At 42.8% G+C, this 23,369-nt stretch overlaps 1 protein-coding gene across 4 annotated transcripts in view; it reads right to left on the bottom strand.

Moving 5' to 3' along the window:
* The window catches only part of MGAM (maltase-glucoamylase), an 86,257-nt gene that overhangs the window by 49,567 nt on the left and 13,321 nt on the right, over positions 1-23,369 (bottom strand). For all 4 annotated transcript variants that reach the window (XM_054692737.1, XM_054692736.1, XM_037514723.2 and 1 more), the window contains exons 2-13: positions 19,466-19,586; positions 17,510-17,577; positions 11,028-11,148; positions 9,686-9,795; positions 9,169-9,320; positions 8,501-8,672; positions 7,511-7,610; positions 5,395-5,507; positions 4,009-4,134; positions 2,727-2,858; positions 2,482-2,598; positions 1,535-1,648 (exon numbers count right to left, since the gene is read on the bottom strand). In XM_054692737.1, the coding sequence (XP_054548712.1) occupies positions 1,535-1,648; positions 2,482-2,598; positions 2,727-2,858; positions 4,009-4,134; positions 5,395-5,507; positions 7,511-7,610; positions 8,501-8,672; positions 9,169-9,320; positions 9,686-9,795; positions 11,028-11,148; positions 17,510-17,577; positions 19,466-19,586 (1,446 nt within the window). The remainder of the gene's footprint in view (positions 1-1,534; positions 1,649-2,481; positions 2,599-2,726; positions 2,859-4,008; positions 4,135-5,394; positions 5,508-7,510; positions 7,611-8,500; positions 8,673-9,168; positions 9,321-9,685; positions 9,796-11,027; positions 11,149-17,509; positions 17,578-19,465; positions 19,587-23,369) is intronic.

The raw sequence follows: 23,369 nt of genomic DNA, 5'->3' as shown, positions 1-23,369 counted from the left end.
TTTAGGAAAAGTAACATTTCCCCTTATGTTGCACTGATGGTACTCTTTATTGTTATTTTTTTTTTTTTTGAAGAATCAGAGAAATGATTCTGGATATTTCTTTTTTAAAGAGGTTCTGTGTATATGGAGAGAAATAAATGTTACTGTCTTCTCTACCCTTTAAAAGTTTCATCAGGAAGTTTCTTAAAATTCCTTCAAAATGAGGGCCTCCCTGGTGGCACAAGGGGTTAAGCACCACACTACAAAGCAATCCGCACCTTCTGCAACACGAGTTCTATCCCTGGCCAGCCAGGGAACAAAACAACATGGCGCAGCAGACCTCTCCTGTCTTGCCCACTGCTCCCCTCAGCAGTATGTTTCAGTGGATCCGCCTGTTCAGCTCCCCACTCTGTCTCTGGTGAATCCTCTCACCCCCCTGCATCTCTGGCCTGTACCCCAGCTCTTGTATGCATAAATAAATAAATCTTTTAAAAAATTCCTTCCAAATGATAAATATCTAGTCACTGAAAATGAAAAATTTCCAAATACATTAGATTAAACAAATTTCTATTCCTCTGATTCCAGAAATATCAACTTACACACACTCTCTCTCTCTCTCTCTCTACACACACACACACACACACACAGAGAGAGAGAGAGAGAGAGAGAGCACATTTACACAGATAAATATAAGCATATGCAGAAAGAGGGAGGGTCTGGGAAGAGGAAGACCAAACTACAGATGGTAGATGGCATTGGTTGATATCCTTCTTGAGGGTTTTGGTTGTCATCTTTTTCACTCTCTGTATTGTTTGAATTTTCTACATTTCTCTTACAAAAAGAAAAAAATTCAACTCTTGTGCTCCCTCAATAATGCTGAACATTTGCTGCATGGCACTTGACATGACATGATTATCTGTCCTCCCATTCAGTTTTGTCAAAATCCCAGGTACTTTTACTCTGATCAACTTGTCCAGCGTGTCCAAATGAACTGACAATCCAACAATTCATTGGGCTTGCAACAATGTAAGGAGTAGATGACCTATTTTTATTTCAGCTCATTCATTTCAGTATTTACTTCCAGCTTTAACAATCTTATTGTGATCCTAAGCTACATGTCTTGGGAAGGATATATGAATACCAAGATAGGGGGTACTTAGACTTGTTATCATACTTGCTTTCCTCTTCCACTTATGCTCCATATAGATGCACATGGTCTGAATATTAGTCACCTAATAATTAAAATGTTAAGAACTCACAATCCAGGGCCTCCCTGGTGGCACAAGGAGCTAAGCACAGCACTGTGAAGCTGTCCGCAGCCTCTGCAGCATGAGTTCAACCCCTGATCCCCATTCGGCCAGGGAGCTACCCACATGGCACAGCAGACCTCTCCTGTCTCGCCCTGCTGCTCCCCTCAGCAGTGTGTTTCAGTCAGTCTGCCTGTTCTGTTCCGCACTCTGTCTCTGGTGATTCCTCTCACCCCCTGCACCTCTGGCCTGTACCCTAGTTCTTGTACGTATAAATAAATAAATTTTGAGGAAAAAAAAAAGCTCACAATCCAGATTCCATCAAATTTCACTTCCTTGTGGAAAAGCTCAAATTCTTGTTTCCACCAAGCAGTACAAAGAGGGTTGGTGTAATCAGGAAACACAGATTTTCCAGGCCAGACCTGCAGGGGAAAAAGAAAATTGTTGATTAGCATAAACTGACTGGATATAGAGTTGAACAGTGGCTATGCAAAGCATTTCCAGCACACTCACAACTACGATGGGGGCGCCCAGGCCCAGGTTCTTTCAGCGAGGAAAGTGAAGTGCTCAGGATGTGAAGAATAAACATCAGGAGGGGTCAGGTCAAAATCTTATTTAGAAAAAGAAATGGCTAAGTCCTTCAGAAATGGTTGACTTTCAGCTCTGGTTCACCCTCCCTCACCCCCCCTCTCACTGTCTCTACTTCCAGGCCTCTGGTGGTGAGGGAGGGAGAACACTGTAAACTCCACAATCCACCACAAGTTGTGGGCCCTCCCCATCAATTCCTGCTCTCCTTTTCTCTCCTGCCCACATCTCTCAGATGCTAGGCAGATGGGACAGCAGCAGCCTTAGAAGTGAACCAGCAGCAGGTAAAGGACAAACAGAAGTTTAAGAAAGAAGTGGTAGGATTGTCAAATACTACTGAGAAATAAAGTAAGAAGAAGGAAACAGATCGTCTGCATTTGCCAGTGAGGAGGATTTGCCATCTGCCAACCCAGCGGCAGCAACGCTCAGTAGGCTGTGGACAGTGAGGCTGCGGACCAGCAGCAGGTGAGCTGCTGTCTCCAGGGACTCAGCTGGGAGGACAGGTAAGAGGGAGGAAGCTAACAGACATGTGGGGGTGCAAGGACAAGGGCAGGTTTCTCTGCAGCATATGTAAGGCATCTGAAAATGGAAAACCAAGCCATATAGGCACGCAGACGCACCACACGCTGCCTCAGCTGCTCCCCCACCTCCAGCTTCCCCATAAAATCACCTCTCCCTGCAACGGAGTCACACCATCAGACATGTTGACCCAGACCTTCATGCTGGAGCCCCTGTCGTACGGGCCATACGGGCTGCTTTGGGAAGAGTCGGTGGAGATGGCTGGATCCTACAAAGGGGGACAACAATGAAGGGCCAGACTGTAAGCTAGAGGCATTGAAAGGAGATGGGGGTTAGGAATCAAAGGAGGGGAGCAGGCGAGCAAGCATCTGGCTGGGGTAAAGAGGAGGCACGTACCACAATGATGACCAGTTTCTGCTTATTAGTGTGTAACTCCTCAGCAAATTCAGGGAAGCCTTTATAAGCCACTGGGTCATAAGTGAAGTCCTTCCTCTTATCCATGTAATCAATATCGGCATGCTGAACATCCTGGAAGGACACACAGAGCCCAGCATTTAGTCCCTGGGAGGGTCCCTGCTTAAATGAGTCGTTCAAGTGATTCCGGCAATTCTCTATGCTCCCCACTGATGCTGGGCTGGGCTCCAAATAGTCTTCATCTATCCCTAGCATCTCACTGTTTCTTTTCAATAGTAATTTCAGGGCCTCCCTGGTGGCACAAGGGGTTAAGTCTCATCACTATGAAACTACCCGCAGCCACTGCAGCATGAGTTCAAGCCCCAACCAGGGAGCTGACCCACATGGTGCAGCAGACCTCTCCTGTCTCCCGGCTGCTCCCCTCAGCAGTGTATTCCAGTAGATCTGCCTGTTCTTTTCCCCACTCTGTCTCTGGTGAATCTTTTCACCCCCACACCTCTGACCTGCACCCCAGCTCTTGTATACATAAATAAATAAATCTTTTAAAAAATAGTAATTTCAAAAACAAATGACCCATTGCTTCCTTAAAGCCTGAAATCAGGTTAACTACCTTGTCCAACCTAGTCGCCTGCCCTCAAGCATTAAAAAAATCAAGCTAATAAGCAAACTATGTCAATTACAGCAATCGCTATAAAAACTATTAGGTGCCTTAATCCTCCACTGTCCCTAAGATAAAAGGAGAGAAGGGGCTTTCTCTCCCACTTCTTCACTCCACTATAACCACATTTTGTTGTGTTTCTCTTCTACTTTAAGTCTTCTTTGGCATTTATTAAAAATAGGAAAAAAAAAAAAAAACAGGCCTAAAATGGAGTCCTTTATACTGGATTTCCACCCAGAATTGATACTTATTATAGTTTCAAACTCCCTCACGATAGTGACCCTAAAACAATCTGGAATTTCCTAATCAGAACCAGAGGGGTTATCTGCCTCATAAGACACCTCTCTCTGCCCCTAAGGAAGAGGGTTTTACCTGCAATTATCTTACCTTTTGCTAATAACCATTCCCACCCTCCTTCTATTTATAAACACCCTCCATTTTGCATGAACCCCTGCAGCACCTCAAAAACACGCTGCCTGGCTCATGAATCACTTAATAAAGTCAATTAGATCTCTAAGCTTGTTCATTTTTGACATTGTAGACAGTTGTTTTTATTCCCCAAGGGAATTCTTTTCTTTGGGGAAGCTTTTTTTAAGCATCACTTACATAAGGAAGATTTGCTCCACGGTTTCTTGCCACGACTCTTTTCATGTTGTCAAGGCTTCCATAATCATAGCGACTGAGATGAAATCCAAGTGACCAATATGAGGGTAGGACTGGCCGCCCAACAAGCTGAGAGAAATATGTGCAATGAAAGTTAATAAATATAGGGCCTCCCTGGAGGCACAAGGGGTTAAGCATCAGCACTATGAAAGAATCCACAGCTACTGCAGCACAAGTTCAATCCCTGACCAGGGCGCTGACCCACATGGTGCAGCAGACCTCTCCTGACTCGCCCGCTGCTCCACTCAGCAGTGCATTTCAGTGGATCCGCCTGTTCTGTTCCCTGCTCTGTCTCTGGTGAATCCTCTCACCCCCCACACCTCTGGTCTGCACCCCAGTTCTTGTATGCCTAAATAAATAAATCTTTTCAAAAATGTTTTTAAAAAGAAAGTTAATAAAGTGCTCTGTTTTTGATGAAACTTTTTCTTGGTCTTGGTTTGGGGGCACAAGACCAATTTGCCAACATACTGTTTCATTATTAGAATATATGTCTATTTTCCTAACCCCTTTATAAATTGTTAAGGTCTAGGTCAACTTATTCTTTTTTTTTTTTTAACCAAACTCCATATATAAAGATGACTGATTTTTTTTTTATTATTTTATATTTAGTTTTCTCTTACATCATTCTTCATTTTGATATAATGTTTGATTCTCCCCTTAGGTATAATCCCCATAAAATTCCCACTACCAAATCACCCATGAACCATGATGGATATTTTCTAAATTTTAATTTTGAGTAATTATAGATTCAAAGGAAATTAAGAGATTTTAAATCTCTGCAAATCTTAAATTTTTATTTCTGCCATTGTATTTTATGGTCTTGTTTGTCCTCCTTTTGCATGTTCTTATAATTGATCATTTTACATTACTTTTTTGCCTGTGTCATCCATTATATGTTTCTGAATTGCATATTAAAGTGTTTTATTTATTATTTTTTGAGTTGATATTGGGTTACATCACTGTTTCCGTAATATAAGTGTAGGACACCCCGATCAGGCACCACTGCTAGCATGTGCCCACTGCCAAGGACCCCACAGTTGCCATCACAGACCCTCCCTTCTTTGCTCTCATCCTTCCCCTCCCCTTAAAATGTTAATAACATCATAATTGTTTCATTTATTTTGTATTATTTTTAACTGAGGTAATATTGGGGTGCCCCTATCAGGCATTACCACCACAGTGAACCCACCATCAACTCACCCAGTCTCACAAGATAGACCACTGGGCTTCCTTAGGGTGGGGTCAACTTACAATAGCTCTGCAGGACAGCTAGGAGTCACCCCTGCACATTGGGGTACCTCGGCCATAATCATGGCATTGTGAGCTTACCGCCAGATACTCTTGAACAACTTGCTCTGGAGTATCTCCCAGGAACACGTAGAAGTCAAAAATGCCCCCAGTGATGCGGTACGTGATAGCTGGGGCGGGCTGGAGGGTGACCTCTAGAATGATGGAAAATAAAGAAAAATGAGAATTCATTCTAGAGTGTGTTAACCCCACATCAGGGTTAACTGATGTAGGAAACACTCTTAATAAAAAAATGACCCATTTCATGAAGATGTTTTGAATAAGCTACTGTGGCATAAAGATTATTTTAAACTGAAGACATCTGAGTTTCTGAAATCCCTTATCAACCTAAAAGCAGAGCCTTTCAAAAGCACTGGGTTGTTTATAAATCCCCTCTCCTAGAGGGACTCTAATCTTCTCAGAGACAGGAAGTTGGCACCACATCCAAATAAATTTTCTCGTAAGAATGTTGGGTTCCCAACTATTCTCCCAAGGGCTAATTTACGTTTCTAAGTCGTTTTTTGTTCTCTAAGTGCCTTTCATCCTCCTACCTCTTCTAGGAAGCACTTGCGATAAGTGCCTTTCTCCCCACCCCTCACATCTGTCCACTAGGATGGTCTATAAGCTCCAAATCCTACCCACCCTTTTGAGTTACCCTTCACTGAGCACCCTTGAATGTTGCACATATAAGTAATCACTGTCTGTTCTCTTGCTAACCTGCCTGTGATTTTGTGATTTGCCGGTTTCCATCCACTGAACCGAAGAGGACAAAGGAAAATGTTTTCTTCTCTGACATTCACAACTATAGGAAATGCTTTCCCCATGCCCCAGATCCAGGATTATACCCTTCACATTTAGGGATAAAAGGCCTGAAGATCTCCAAACTCTACTGTTTGGTCATAGGACCAACTCATGCATAGATTATGGGATCCTGTGAACTTTCCCTTTAAATCTGACTCAACTTGTTTTCTGGTTCCTTTCATCTACCTGAAATGAAATAATTCTGTATCACCTCAAGACTGTTCAGTATCTTAGAATCATCTTAGCCCACCCATGGTGGCTCTCTCTCTGTTGGTGAAGGTTGGGGTCTTTCTTTTTTTAATTTCCACTTCTTTGCAAATGAATACTTTTGTAAAATAATGTGAAAAAGAATTACTAGGGAAAGTTTCATGCATGCACTTGGATGCTAAGGCAACGTTTACTCTCTTACCTTAGACATGAAATAACTTGTGAACCCCTGGTGGCCCAGGGGTTAAGTCTCAGACTATAACCACTATGGCCTAAATTCGATCCCCCACCAGGAAGCCAACCCACATGACTCAGCAGACCTCTGCTGTCTGGCCCACTGCTCCCCTCAGCAGTGTTTTCGGTCCGTCTGCCTGTTCTGCTCCCAGCCCTGTCTCTGGTGAATCCTCTTACCTCCACTCCACCTCCTCCCCCCAACACCTCTACCCCAGTTCTATGCAAAAAAAATTTTTTTAATTTAAAAAAAAAGAAATAGTTTGTGAACCATCCATAGGCCATGATTTGAGTAGCACTGATCTAGTCCTTTGATTCTCAGTTGAGAAGGAGATGAATATCTTATACCTCCGTCAATCCTGGGGGATTCTGATATACGTCCTCTTCCCCTGTGGTGACTGATTTATTGCCACTGGAATCTGACGTTTCACTACTTGGCTTTAAACAACCTGATACTCCTCTGCATGATGCTTGTCACTCCACCTCGCTACCCTGGAGTGTCTAAATGTGACAACCGCTGCTCAGCTGTAGCAACCTGGTTAAGCTCAGCACCTGCCATCATTAGGCCCACGTTAGGATTCTATCAGCCTACTCCACTATATCACAGTTAAAGAAGGGAGTAACAACTAGTAAGAAACTGCTTAGAGTAGATTACAGGAAAGAGTTAGTCAGCTGCCTTACCTCTAGAAAATATTCCAAGAGAGGCAACCAGGTTCAAGGAAATAAATCAAGGAGAGCTACCCCATTCATGGGTGAACAGGCAATGAAGAGGGGTGACACAATCAGGGACCACACAAGGCCCTAAGCTCTGGTTTAGATATTCCTAAAAGACCCCAGTCCTTTTATTGTAACACTGTAACAAAGGGACTAAAAGTCACTCCTGTGCCCTTTGTCCACAAATATTCCTTCAGAGCTTTACCCATGGCATTGCTGTTCATCAGAAACACTCCGAAGGAAAATCCACTGCTGTCTTCAAGGCACAGGAAGAAGGTCTGTGCACCATACAAGTTAGCTCCATCCTGTGGAGAGATAATTAAAAAAACAAAAATTTACAATCTACTAGTCCAAACCCCACATTGTCAGAAATGGTTCAGGAAATTAGTGCTAATTGTGTGAATACTGAATAGGGAAATCATGGTTAAATTTGAATAAATGTTTAACATCCAAGATCTAGATATGGTTGCTGTAAACAAGTGAATTATTGGTTTCATCATCTGTTCAATAAGGTAAAGGATTCTTATTTTTTCAGAATTTCTTTGGTAAACACAGATAATGTACAAGAATAATCACTTAATAAATTATTCTTATAACCACCCTTGAAAATTGCTTAACAAGACCTGTAAGTATTGCTGAGCCTAGAAAACAACTGCTTTGGGTTTTAGCTGTCAAAACACAGCATGACAATGACAGCCACAAAATTCCATTCCTTTTACTCTTTCACTGCCCGAAACATTCTTCACACAAAGAATGTCTGAGTATTTTAATTGATATTATACCCTCGTTTGCTGGCAAACCTGTGAAACTGGTGATTCATAAAGGATCAACCTAAAATATGGAGATCCCAGCTAACATTGGACAGAGTCAATATGCATGGTCCTCTCGCCAAGACTTCTTAGGCCAGAAGGAAAATACTGTTATTTACTGAGTTGTTATTTTAAGAAGCTGTTATTTACTGAGCACGTCTTGTGTGGCAGACACTCTTCTAGACTCTGTATGTGTACTTAATTCCCACCACTGTCCAAAGAGATAAGTTTATTACCTCCTAGACCAGACAAGGAGCTGGAGACACAGAGCAGTCACATGCCCTGAACCACACAAGTGGTTCTTACTCCTAACCATTGTGTTGCCAGGGGTGACTTTGAGAATGAGCTATGACATCCAGGGAGAGGGGCCCCTCCTGAAAGCTCACCCCAGTGGGAATCGTGTCTCTGGTGAATATGGGCCAGGTCTTCCAATCCATGTTGTGGCGGTACTGCTGGTGCACGTGTTCTCCCAGCCCGTACACGTTGACACTGGGCAGTCGGAAGGACAGCTGCAGGTACTGGTCGGAGAACAGGAGGGGCCCGATGCTTGAGTCAAACCTAGATGCAGATGGGAAACAGGGCCAGGAAGCCAAGTGGAGAGAACAAGACTGCTTAGAAAATGTCCTTTGTGTCTCATGACGTGCTACCCTCAGTTTCATCCACCCCACCTGCTCTCCTGTGATATTTTTCCCTGGACACCAAGAGATCAGGAGGAACCACGTGGCACATTTCTTAGATCTGTCCACCAGACATTCCTCCACGTGACTAAAAGAGTATACATTTGTTACATTAGATGGTCCATAAGTAGTCGCTGGTGGTTAAGTGGTTAGAAGAATAGAAGTAAAGGAAAAATAAAGAGGAGGGGGGAATGAACAAACAGAAGGAAGGAGGAAGGCAGAAGAAATGTATCTGCATGGAGCTGCAGCATCTAGTCCCCAATAGCAGCTCGCCAGCTTTGGGAGTCTCCATGAGATGCACTCTGCTCTCAGGCTTGCAAACCTCCCTCCCCTACTACCTTCCTACTTGGCTCCCCAGACAGGTTTTCAAAACTCACAGGACACGGCCAAGTTTTTTTCTGATCACTTTGATACTAAATGGCTGGTTGGAGACTTGAACTTCATAGTTGGTGGAAGCAGCAGCATTTCCTTGAAAGGGCTTCACATGCTCATGGGGTACTTCATACCTCTTCTTTTGGGGGTCAGTTAACTGTCCAGACAAAGGAGGGGAATGAAAGTCAAAATGAAAACTCTGTCTTTCCAAATCAGAACCAACCCCCAACCCCAACACCAGCACTTTAGATATCGGACCACTGGCACCGATCCAGACACTCTGTGTCTGCTGTAGGCTCACACCTTGTACCACCAGATTCAAATGTTTAACACTCTACAGCACTAAGAAGTTATCCCTCTAAAAGAAGGCCACAGATGGCTTCAACACATGGGTGCTCAGTAAGAATAATTACATAGGGAAAAACATCTGCATAGCCAAACCATCTTCTTTGTAGTAACTGCAGCTATCCAGTAGGGAAGAACACTTCAAAAGGATTTTTTTTAATATAAACAAAGTCCAACCTTAAAGTGGAAACGATTGGCTGTCTGGTATTCCGCTGTGAGAAGGACGTTGATAACATCATTTCCATATGGGGATGGAGAAGACAGCCTTTTCAACTGTGCTGTGAAGCCTAATGGGTAGAGAACAGGGGTTTTCAGAGCTGGCTGAGTAAATTCACAAATAACAGCCACATGAAATGAAGCTTTATGTCAAAGGGACTGGTAAGCGTCTTTATTGCCCAAAAGAAAGACCATATACCTCATCATGCACAATACCACCTTAGCCAGATTCTGAAGCTGGGTACTGTCATTATCTAGCCAAAAAAAACATGCCTCTTTTCTACAAAGTCTGATTGAGAACCTCAACCAAAGGCCTAACTCCCTTTCCGCCACAAACTCAGCCTTTATACTCTCAGCCCTCAATGTGCAAGTAGACATTATCCCTTCTCAGGGATTTTCATCGCAGGTGGTCATATTCACTGATGCCATCTCCCTAGTTATGTAATAAGCCAGTTGAGAGCTTATTAGAAAAAACTCATCAGGCTAAGAGTTTCTAGGCAGGAAGCCTGCCTTTTCCTGTATGCTAAGAGGCTCCCCAAAGTTGTCACCTTCCAGCATCCCCCAGAAAGTTCATTGCTATGCTCTCCATTTTAGGATGGGAGAGAGAAGTGGAGGTGTTTAGTTTTTGTGCACTGACATTGATTAGTTAACTTTCATAAGATGTTTATAAAATTGGGGTTATTTCCTTATCATTGAAATCACACTATATTAGATTTGGATATGGTCTCAGAGGTTACTGAGTTCAAATCATGCTCTTTAAATGTTAAGAATTTGGTTAGCATTAATCATTCCAGTTCCATATTGTAACACATGGCAGGAGTTTGTCCTTTTTTACAGCTGAGTAGTATTCCATTGTGTGTGTGTGTGTGTGTGTGTGTGTGTGTGTGTGTGTATACACACATTTTTCTGATCCACTCCTCTGTCCTTGGGCACTTAGGCTATTCCCATAATTAAGCTATTGTACAAAGATGTAAATCTAAATGACCTCAATAAACATAATTTGGGAAAAAATTTAAGGAAATCAATTTGAGATTCTCAAAAAATGATAATTGGAAACTTGGGGACAAAAAGGTCAGGATGTTTGTGCAAGGTTACAAATCTCCATAAACACAGAGCCAGGAATAGAGCATGTCTCTAAACTCCCAAGACAGACAGTGATTTTTTTCTCTGTTGCCAAAGTAGATTCCTGTCCTTGCTAAGAGAAGCACCCACATGTGGGCACAGGGCTGTGCAAGCTGCTATGGCTGCATAGGAAGTGGGGCCTTTAAAGCAGAGGCTTCTGCCTCATGGTTGTCTGGCTTACCTGCTCCTGTGTTGCTAAGGTCACCCGCCATGGAATAGCCATGATTGTTGGTATAGAAGCATGAAGGCACGTTGACAGAGCTCTGAGGCTGCCACCAGCAGCCACGTTGCTCACACACATCCTGAAATAAGAGATCATCAGTTACTTCTTCGACATGTAGGATACTAGCAGTTATCAATATCATCTGAGTTTGTGGCATCCTTAACTTCATTTGATAAATAAGGTAACTGATATATAGAAAACTCATGCTGTATCAGTGTAGAACTTGTACTTAAAGCTAATCTTTCTGATGATTGCCTTTCCCTATTATATAATAAAATGGGGACCGCAAAGCATTCCAAGTCTGTTGTCACAATAACAGAAATATGTTTATTTAAATATTCTAAACTACAATACAGTTATATTACCAATAGCCTCAAACGACAAATGGAGTTTCATTTATATCAGTGTGGACTTCAAAAAAAGAGACTATAATCAAATTTATTCAGAAACCAATCAAGTTCATTTCAACAGAAGTTTGAAACCAAACCAATCCTGCTTTGACATTTAGATATGTATATTACATGTGCATATGTGACATACATTATATACATATCTAAAATAATCCCTCAATTCCTCCCAAGGCAGAAAGTCATTGCTCCTTGACATCCAAATAGATTCTAATTCTTATTTAAGAATAAGGTACCAGCCACAATTAATGACTGAGTCAAGTGGAGAGTTAAGTGAGTACAATCCCTTCCTGGAAACTCTTTGGGAGGCGCAACTAGGTCAAATGCAAAAAAACAAAAAGAAACCCCTCTTCTTGGGTCTGAGCTAGGCTTAGTGACTTGAAACTAATAGAACGTAGCAAAAAGATTAGAATAAAGAAAGCCTGAGTTTCCTGCCTTGCTTGTTTTCTGACTTGCTCTGTTGGAACCCTCACTCGGGGGCAAGTGAGACGTAGTATGGGACTCACACAGCAAGGAACTGAGGAAGATCTCTGGCCAAGAGCCAGCAAGAAGTAGAGGCCCTCAGTCCAGCCATCCTTGAGCCAATGGATCCTGCCATCCTATCAACAATCACATGACTGGGCTTGAAAAGGAACACCCCACAGTCCTCATAGAGACCATCTTTGCAGTCGTATGAGACTTCGAGCCAAAAGCCCCCAGAGATAACAAGACCAGATCTCCAACCACAGAAACTGTAAGAAAATAATGTTTACTGTAGAATAACTAAGTTGTAGGACCACCATTGATTGGCAAATGCATTATTTTACAGACAGAAACCTCAAGGCCACAAAGATCAAAGCCACAGAGGTGATGTGCCTGTCAAAGGGTCACTCATTAGCCATTGAGAAGGCAAAGCCAGAAACCCAGGGCTCTCAATCTCCACTCCTTCTGCCTGTAGTCTGAGCTGAGGATCTGCTGAGCACATTTTCAGGAAGATATGGCAATGCTTTACAAATAATAAGAAAAATTTGCTTAGACATCTTAACCACCAGGTTAAATCAAATGCTACTTTCTCACTAACAGCCATTAGGAGGGGTGGAGGGGCTGCTAGTCTGTGATCAATGCAGCTAACGGATCACATTCCCTGTGAACTCAGCTTCAATCAGCAGTGTCTGTTTTTTCCTTCCCAAAAGCACTCAGATGAAACTTCAGCGTAAAGGGAAAGAAGAAAGGTCTTGAAAAGGGTATTAAAGAGAATGGTTTTTGTAGGCTGCACAGAGTTTAATCATTTCTACATTGAACTAGAAAAAGCAAAGGGCAAAGAGTACCTAAAGCAGCAAGAAACGTGAGCAATCTCTGAGAGTCCGTGTGAAACACCAGTTCCTGGAGTAGAGCCAGGCCATGCTGAGAAGGGGGAGGAGAGCAGAGCCCCAGGAATACAAAGAAGGGGGCAAAAAGTAGGGGAGCCCTAGTAGTTGTCAAGAGAAGCAGAATGAAGACAAGAGTGGGACCGAAGGAACAAGAAAAAGTAGACCCAAGACACAAAATGCCCCTCTATGTTGAACATGACGATTAAAACGTAAGAGAGGGGCCTCCCTGATGGCACTGGGGTTAAACACACAATGCTATCACTAGCCACTGTGGCATGAGTTGAATCCCGGCGAGGGAGCTGACCCACAAGGCTCAGCAGACCTCTCCTATCTCACCCGCTGCTCCCCTCAGCAGTGTATTTCTGTCGGTCTGCCTGTTCTTTCCCCACTCTGTCTCTGGTGAATCCTCTCACCCTTTCCTCACACCTATGGCCTACACCCCAGTTCTTATATGCATAAATAAATAAATCTTTAAATAAATGAATAAAATAAAACATGAGAGAAACTGCCAAAATAACATAGAATCTATAATTTCAAATACAGTACTGAGGGGAAACTAAGGCAGGAATACATGTTATGGGAGGATAAGAGAAGAATAAATGGAAAATATAAAATGAGACACTAGGGAAAAAAACTGTCATGTCATTATTTCATTCAATATTTAATTTAAAAAGAAAAGATAGGGGCCTCCCTGGTGGTGCAAGGGGTTAAGACGCAGCACTAGGAAGCTATCCGCAGCCACTGCAGCACGAGTTCGATCCCCAGCCAGGAAGCTGACCCACATGGCTCAGCAGACCTCTCCTGTCTCATCTGCTGCTCCCCTCAGCAGTGTATTTCAGTAGCTCCACCTGCTCTTCTCCCAACTCTGTCTCTGGTGAATCCTCTCACCCCCCCCCAAACCTCTGGCCTGTACCCCAATTCTTGTATGCATAAATAAGTATTTTTTAAAAAAAGCAAAGATAGATTATACTTAAAGAAGTAAATGCCACTAAAGTTGCTTATAGGAGGCACATTCAAACTTTAAGATCACAGAAGCACTGAGATTAAAAGGTGGGGGGGGGGGCAGATGCATAAGAAGAATGCCAACCTAAGGCCAGTACAGCTGCAGAGATAGCAGACAAATAGACCCAAGGGGAAATTCATTATCAGGGAGCGGGGAAGTCACATATGATAACAAAAGGCTTATTTTATGGGAAATATATGACATCTCAAACTTGATTTTCAACTAATGATAAAGACTCAAAATATTTACAGAAAATTTTTAAAGAGTCACAATGTAAAATTGAAAGAGTACATAATGAAATATTTTTAAGAGCTCCCTCAGTATTAGGTAAAGTACACAAAAGGTAAAGGTATTTTATTGTTTACATATATGCACACACATATCTATGCCTATGACTTCTTAAAATTAAAAATATATTGGAGAGCCTAACCTGAAAAACAAATAGAAACAAAAAATAAAACTTTAAGGCTACAAAGGATGAGGTCAAATTGTCATGATTTCCATGCATAGTATTGACTATGTAGAAACTTAAGAAAATGTATAGAAATAAACTTTGACTTATTAAGTTCATCATTATTATTTTAGATCTTTTACTTTCTTCTCAATGTTGTAACTTTTTTCCTTTTCACCTTTAGGCTTTTAATGTTCCTGTAATCAGTTCTGAGATATGATGTCACATAGGAATATGGACGTTTGACTTTGACTCCATTAAGATGTGAAATTTCTGTTTATCGAGAGCATAAAATAGATGAACACAGCCTCTTAAGACTAGAAGATATTTACAATGTATGTAATTAAAAGCATTGGAATTCAGAATAACACAACAAGAAACTTGTACACATCAAAGTGAGTTGGAAATAAGTCACTAATGACATGACACCTCTGAGAATGTGTGCACCGTTAGGAAGCAGCAGATCTAAAATTTAGGAAAAAAATCAGGACCTCAGTAACTGGAACATTTTAAAGAGAGGCTCTCTAGGATATGCATGGGGTCTAAGTGTAACCACAGAGACCCAAAGAAGGCTATACAGGATCTTAGAATGAAATATTTGAACATTACCCAATGTAGAATAATGAATGCTGTAGGCATTTGAGATAAGTAGAAATATAATGGAAGTAGGATCTTCAACAGGAGATTCAACCACACACGTCATGGAATTCAGAGCAGATGCTCAGACACTTTTGCAGGAATCCTAGCATGAGGTAGTGTCATCTAGTGCAACGGCCGTGTGAATGGAAATAAAGGACTTAATTCTGGGAAATAGTGTTAAGGAAAATAGTTCAAATAATGAAATACTGGCCCAAGAGATTGAAGGGGAGAGTTAAGCAAAAGTTCTGTTGTTTCTTCCTCAGAGACCAAAAGGGTCCAAGAACTACAAACAGAAATCCAATGGCTAGGACAGGAAGGCAGGTTGTGTAAAGAGCTAACGGGTTGTGCCAATGTCACAGTGAGACATCCAAGTGCAGGCACCCTGCAGCAGCTGCCACCCCACAACCAAAGCTCAGGACTAGAGATGTAAGAGCAGAGACTGAGGACTCCTGAAGATATTCCTTCAAATAAGGATCCCAAGGGTGCTCAGGATGGTTTGATACGTTCCTTTGTCTTGTCCTGCATACATCACATTATTGGGAGCAAGAAACAATGGAGTCTACAATAAAGAATCACCTGCGAGAAAATTTGTGGTATTAGTTCTTTGTAAGTAATCCTGGAGGAGGTGGGAGAGATAACGTAGTGGAGCAATGGCCGCACCACTGGAGACTGCCCAATCTGGGGTCATGGTCTTAACTCCGTGCCCCTGTCCTCCTCCACAGAGCTGTGCACTGCCCTAAACATAAACCTTACATAAGCTATAACGTGCACATCAGTGGCCAGACTCAGCCACTCAACAAGTGTCTCATTCAGCATATAACACCCAGAACACTTAAAACATGCAACGAAATAATGAAGTAAGGCCTATGAACAAGCAGGCCGTTGATGGTGCTCCAGGAGTATTTCTCTCTGAGTTAACAAGGAGCAGACCAATGAATGAAGGGGAAGGTCAAAGATTACTTCAGTTGGTCAAAACATATAGAAAAAAGCAAAGGTCATTACTGAACAACAATCTTGATACCATGGTATTTATTAAAAGCAGCTGGTCAGGGCACTGGGTTTGTTCTAGTCTGAGGATTTCACGATCCTTAACTATTTACCAGGTTGGCCTTCTTTCTCACATGCCTCCCACAGAGCCTCCAGACTTCCTGTATAGTTTTTCCCCCATCACTCAGCTCCAAGCTGCAGTTCCTAGGCATTTTAGCTCCTGCAAGCTACTTCTCTGGTCCTGGTTCACTTCTCTTCCTAAACTTGCAGCTTCCACAACCCCAGGTGTCACATCCTACAGCTGACCTTTCAGCTCTTCTCCTTGCTGCCTTCATTCATTTCTTGCTCAGCATCGATGCCATTCCCGTCAATTCCAAAGGCCCAAGTCATAGCAATTCCCATTTTCTACTGTTCCCATCTCTAAGACTTTGTCCAGGTCATGGGCTCAATTGTGAGCCCAGACAAGACATGTTGAATTCCACATCCTCAGGACTTCAGAACTGATTTTATTTGGAAAAAAAGATTGTGGCAGATACAATTAATTAAGAGATCACCCTGGCCCTTAACCCATGTGACCTGCGTTCTTACCATAGTGGGAAGCCAGGACACACACACACACACACGGAGAACACCATGAGAAAACACCATGGAGTGAAGCCTTTAAAAGCAAAATCAAGGATTGATGGTCATTGCCAGAAGCTGCTCAGACAGACACACAGATCAGCTTCTGCCTCAGTACTCAAAAAGAACCAGCCAACACCTCGATTTTGGATTTCTGCCTTCCAGAAGTGTGAGAGAGAAAGTAGGGAAGAAAAAAATAATCTTTAGACAAACCAAAAGAGCCACTCAAGAACATCACAGACATGCAGCTCTCTCCCTCCAAGATGCACACACAGCTGGGGTGGGCGTGCGGGGTCCAGGCACCCCACACACCAAAGCCCTCCTGTATCTGACACAGGTCTGCCTCTCACGCCAGTGGATTACCTTTGATCCTCATTCATTCTCAACGTGCAAAGTGACTGATAGGGCATGTGCAGTGCATTTTATTATCATAATATCCCGTTGGACTTCAGTTGCTAGTCACCAAACATCTCTCTCATCACTCCCCAGATGATTGCTCTATCTTTAATCACGTGTTTATGACCATCTTCCGTCTAGAACGTGGCTCTTGAAATGATGTCCTTATCTTAAATAATGTTTTATGCATATGTATGGCTTTATATGGTGGATCCTGGATAACCTTTGGAATTGTGAAAGGAGAGAGACAGCCAAGAGAGGGCAAGAAACAGAAGCAGTAAGAGAGGGCGAGCGAACCCAGAACTATGAAGTGTTAAAAGACATATCAGTTTTTAGCATGTCAGTCCCAAGTCTTGCATGGGACATACTTACACTAAAAATGTAGTCATTGTGTATCTGAATTTCAAATTTATGAGCAGCCTGTACTTTTATTTGCTGAATCTGTTGACCCACAGCAATTTCAGGACTCACTCTCCTGAACCACCAAGTGGTGTCATGCCAACAATTCTCTGAGAGTTATAAACAGGGAAAATAAAGCTACCCAGTGTCAAAAACTCTTAGGTGAAAGCAAGATCTATAACTCAAACCTTTGTTGGTGTCTTTTCGGGGATGCAGTTTATCCGTTCTGATACTGGTATCCCTGAGCACTCAGAACCTGTGATAATGCCAAAAGCAAACATAAAATGACTCTCAGACAGGTTTAGTATCAAGCATTCAATATCCCCCCCAGTTTTCAACACCTCCTATTATAAGGACACCACTTGCGATTGGACCTCATGCTGATGTACTTGAGATTTATGCATTCATTCTAGAAGACCTCTTTGTTCTTACTGACTGTATTACCTCTGCATAAACCCTCATCATCTCGTTCTACCCCCAAGGACCTTGCTATGAGACAGTGCATACAAGAGCAAGAGCTTGGCCGTGAGAGTGGGAACTCACAAGGTGGGAGCCAGATTTACGTTCTTGAGGCTAGAAGTCGGCAAACTAGGATCTGTGGACCAAATCAGTCACAATCTGATTTTTAAATAGTGTACTTACAGTCACACCAGGTTTTGTATGTATTATCTATAGCTGCTTTTGTGCTATCTCAGCAGAATTAAGTAGTTAGGACAGATACCACGTGGCCAAACGGTTGGACCAACCCCAGAGATTTCGACAAACTCTTAAGTATTATGTATCTGGCCTTTCAGCCTGCAGATTGTCTATGCTTCATCACCACTCCCCGCGGCCAGTCGTAGTTTTGTCTACTCATAGAGCTTGTGCAGCATATGTTATTGTCTGGGAAGTTGACTCTCTGGTCAGAACCCAGTGCTCCTTGTTTAGTCACCAGGAAGTCCCTCAACAAGGGACACTATGTGTATGAAAACGTAAAGTCTCCATACAGGTCTAGAAGGTCAGCTAGCATCTACTTCTTGGCTTTGATTCACTTTTTAAAATCAGTCACAAATCACGTTTATTGCATTCTAAAATAAGGAAGTGAGGTTTCTTTAAGGCATGCTATAATAAGTTCACGACCACAGGAAGACAAAACATCAAGGCTTCCAGAGCCTCTTTCTTTTCATCAGGGTTTCCAATTTAAAAACACTAGAAAAAAAATAAAAACACGAGATTAAAATGACTCCGTACATGTGCGACTCTCTGCATAAAGATTTTAGTTCCATCTTCAGGATTGTAAATTTTAAGAGTTGAACAACTTTTGAACTCTTTAACTTCCCAAAATGTAAACCTGGCATTGCTGTAAATCTGGCATTGATGAGGAGGTGAGGAGGGACGGATGATTCCCTTTAGCCACGGAAAGGCCCTTTCATTGCCTGGCTCTTTCATGAAGCTTCTCCTAGAGGACTCAGCTAAGAAATCAGGGATAACTCAGCAAAACTCAGCCTCTCTTTCACAAGGTAACAGTTCAACAAACTTTCAATAAAAGGAAAAACACTCTTATTTTCTTAAAGAACCACACTTTGGCTAAAAAGATTTGACTCAATTATCTGTTAGCGTTTCATATTAGAGTAATGTTAATTCTTTTTTTTTTTTTTTTTTTAGTAATGTTAATTCTTATTGCTGACAAAATTAGACCTACTTAGCGAAATTCGGCCAGTAGATTTCAAATGTCCATTGTGGAATCCTACACTCTACTAATTGGCAAAAGAAAGTGTTAGAACTTAGGCCTACAGAGAATGCCTACTGAGCTGTCCTGGTGTTAACTAGGTGCTCCCCAACATGCTTACCACCCACACACATGCACACAAGCATGCTCACACTCACACACATGCACGCACACAACCCACATGTGGACACACACATGCACATTCATACAGCCCACACATACACACAAACATGCTCACATACATGCACACCTGCATGCACTCATACAGCCCGCACATGTGCACACATACATGTGTGCACACTCATACACCCATGTGCATGCACACACTCATCCAATTCACACACATTCACACCAGGGAACATGGAAGCATGCACCTCTGTGGGGACTGTGGTTCTGCTCTGAGGAGCACTCTCCCAGGAGGGGCCCATTGGAGTACCTGATCCAGAATTCCTGGCTGAAAGCACAAACAGTGGGATCGTGACGACAAACATAATAACCAGAAGGGCGCAGAGCATGAGCTCCAAGTTAGTACAATCTTTCAGCTTTCTTCTTGCCATCTATCAAAAAAGAAAGAAACATTTTAGAGTTTCAACAATCGCTATCAACTTTTTAAAAGGAAAAGCTCAAACGCACACATAAGTAGAATGACTAATAGAGCAAACCCCCATGCACCCAAAGTGACTGACCCATGGCCGATCTGGTTTGTTTTCATCCCTACTCGCTTCTCTCCTTACTCCTTACTCTGCCTTCGCTATCTATAAGAATGTTGTTCCTTTGGTGCAAACAATACCTCCTCGGGGCTGACAATTAGCTGCCTTCCCTTCCTCTCCTGTTCCCACACTTTATCTACCTGTAAAGTTTTCACAGAGGGTGAGCTGCCTCCCACTATTGACTTTTTTTTATTGATAATTGAGGTGATGTTAGTTAAGGGCACTGTGTGGGGTTAGGTCACACTGTCTCCCTCAGCAAGTGGGTCATGGCACACGCCTACCCAAGGCCCAGGTCCAGGCCCAAGGCCCAGGCACACCCACCACCAGCCAGTCTGGCCCTCAGGAACCCCAATGAACTTTAAGCTGCTAGAGGCCAGTGAGGGAGAGTCTTGACTATCCCTGAGTTATCCCTCAGTCTGAGAGCTTGAGACACCAATTTCCTCAGTCCTGAGGGCAACCGGGGGGACAGAGGGGGTATAAGGAAAGACAGGCTGGGGAAATTCTTCTGGGAGTGGAAACCAAGGACCGTTCCATGAACCTAATGATGCCACCATCATTTTCCTCATGCTCCGTGATGTAAGAAATGCCTCTTTGGGTGCCCTCCTCCCTCAGCAGGTGGCACTAAACGAGCATGTTCTGGTTGGGGACAAGACAGAAGAAACACCTGTGCCTGGGCTTTGTATACTAGAGGTAACTGTGGGTCCTCATTCCTATTTCCCAAAAGGGAAAAGGAGGACAAGACACCTCAGGGTGACTTCCTCCCAGAAAGCTCACCAGTCACCATGGGAACATAAGTGAAAAAGAAAGAAAACTTGGAGCTAAAAAATAACTTAAGGGCCTCCCTGATGCATAAAGGGTTAAGTGGCAGCACTGGAAGCTATTCATAGCCACTGCAGCACAAGTTCGATCCCCCCCCCCAGGGAGCTGACCCACATAGCGCAGCAGACCTCTCATGCCTCCCCACTGCTCCCCTCAGCAGTGTATTTCAGTCAGTCTGCCTGTTCTGTTCCCCACTCTGTCTCTGGTGAGTCCTCTCATACACCTCTAGCCTACACCTCAGCTCTTTGTGCATAAATAAATAAATCTTTTTTAAAAAATAACATAAATCACAGCACAATCACTTATTTTAGGATCCAAGTCAAGTTTTTTACACCAATTATCTTTGAAGTATGAAAAGAGGTACATCAAGGTCTCCAGGAAGGGTCTTCCAGAATATCCACCTCCTCCACATGACCTTCGCAATATTTCTCCCTTAAAAAGTAATGGTCTGCAAGCCTAACCCAGCTGAAGACCAGCCCACAAGTCTCCCCTGTTCTCTGGGCTCTGCTATTCTCAGTTCAGAGCCTGCTGGTTCTGCCAGGCAGAAGCGCCTGCAACTCCACAGTAGAGGCCCCAGCCCAGGCTCATGGTGAGCTGAGATACTCTGCACTGTTCTCTGCAGCGTGATGGGCCTGTCTGCTCCTTTGTCCGTATCGTACAGGCCCATTTGGTACATTTCTATGAGAATGTCAGTGGAAGTCTTCCCAGGAAGAAATGTCCAATTCTTTGATTAGTCTACCATCTTGAATCCATCATGTAGGTTTGAAAAGTTTCCCAGATGATTCTGACTTTCAGTCTCTCCCCACTGCTGTTGGAAAATGACCTTGGGAATTCTGAGATGATCCCTGGTTTAACAACATGGTACAGTGTTGTCCTATCAGGTGGGAGGCGGAGCTGCAAGTGTACACTAGGACAGTGAAATGGGACAAAGACAAAATAGGAGACAGTGATAAGGGGAAATAAAATCACATATTTGGAGGGGGTTGTGGGGAATGGGTGGCCCCTTGTGAAAGTCTTCAATGCAGAACTGCCCCTCATCAAAGCATCCCACCCAACACTTCCATAGGTTTACAAGACCCTTTCCTTACTCAAATTGTGAGCTCCCAGGGTATGAGAATGATGCCTGCTCTTGCCCTTTCTTGGTCTCCTAGGTACCTCCTAGCAGAATCTGTTTAATAAATACCTATCAACTGATAATATTTTACTCCCTGATTAAATATTTACAAACTATCTGGATAAAATACCCTGATTAGAGTACATCATGAAAGTACAGTAGGGGATAAAATGCTCTCTGCACTGAGGAAGCTTAAAGTCCAAAAGTGTTACTTCCTTCTACACAACAAAAGCAAGAAGTAGAAACAGCACTGCTTCTTGGGACTCAGAAGGCCTGAATTTTATTCTTGATTCTGAAAATAACTAGCCAGATGACTCTGGGAAATGTACCGAAACTTTCTGGTTCTCATTGTCCTTATTCATGAAGCAAAGGGGTTGAACTAGAACTATAAAATTCATACCAATTTTTAATATGTCATTTGTGGGGCAATCACACAAATTGAGTGCTTCTTTGTCCCTCCCTTCCACTAAAGATGCCCACGCCAACCACATGTCAGTATTTCCCTCCTTTCTCTACCCTCAAATTCTCCTTCTCAAGGTGAGAATCTGCCGATGGACTGTGAGAAGATCTGAGCTTTGTTCCCAGCCCCCCCATTTCTTGCTGGAGTAACCCAAAGAATTTACTAAACAATCTCAAGTCTCGGTTTTCTTACCTGCAAAAATGGAACTAATAAGATAGATTATTCTTGTTATCTAATGTCATCTTCCAAATAAGAACCCGATAAAAACACCCGAAAGGATAAAGTGTCACAAGCATTATGTTGCAATTTACAGGCAAGAGTACAGCTGGTGAGTCCCAGGTAAGGAACACCAAGCTCCTCAGAAAGTCTTCACAGTTCTGCACGCCCCTAAATTGCTCAGTGTTTTGTGAAGAGGCAGTTACCTGAGGCACAGGAACAGAAAGTGGGGAAGACCCAGGAAAGTGGTGAGCTTGGTGGCCTTGCCAATTCCAGGCCTGCTTTCCCCACCTCCCACCCACAGCTCCTCTCCAGGCTGCCAGGAAAACCACCATCTTTACTTCAAAAGCACACCCCTTCCCGCCTACCTCAGGTCTTAATTCAAGTGTCCCCATTTGGAAGCCAGAGGTTCTCAGCGCAAATGCACTGTTTACACTTCCTCGTGCCTCATTCTCCACCCAATCAACATGCTCTCAATCACCATGTTCTCTTCAAGCAAAAGAAGCTTCCTCAGCCTTTGCCCAAGGATTAAATGCCAAGAGGACTTCCTTCTCACCCACAGGTGGGAAACTGTTATTTGTCAACATGAAGTCCTCTTACTATGCAAGAGGAAAGGGAACTCCACCTCTCTCACCAGGATTGCTTTCTAAGATAGGAAGTATCTACCTAGAATCGTTCTTGCTTGTCTTGTGCCCAACACCTCACATTCCCAAAGGTTTTATAAAATATCCCATAATGTAAATTTTGCATATAAAATTCCATAAAGATTGAGTCCCTGCCTAACATAATTAGGTGACTGAATGAGGTAAAGAGTTTCTCAGAAGCCTATCAAAATGACCATGGGGGTTAATAACAGTTGTGAGATTGGAGGCTGTTCTTTACTTTAATTAAATTAACACTTAACTAAAAATTAAAATTTTTCCAAATGTTTACTAACACAGAGTTAGACGTTATGAACCAAAAGGGACCCACATATTGCTAGTCAAACCATAAATACCATATGCTCAGTAAAAACTTGACA

This window comes from Talpa occidentalis, unplaced genomic scaffold, assembly GCF_014898055.3.
Source record: "Talpa occidentalis isolate TD23 unplaced genomic scaffold, MPIMG_talOcc4v2.1, whole genome shotgun sequence".
Classification (NCBI taxonomy): Eukaryota; Metazoa; Chordata; class Mammalia; order Eulipotyphla; family Talpidae; genus Talpa; species Talpa occidentalis.
The sequence above is the reverse complement of the archived record's forward strand: the minus strand, read 5'-3'. Positions and strand labels throughout refer to the sequence as shown.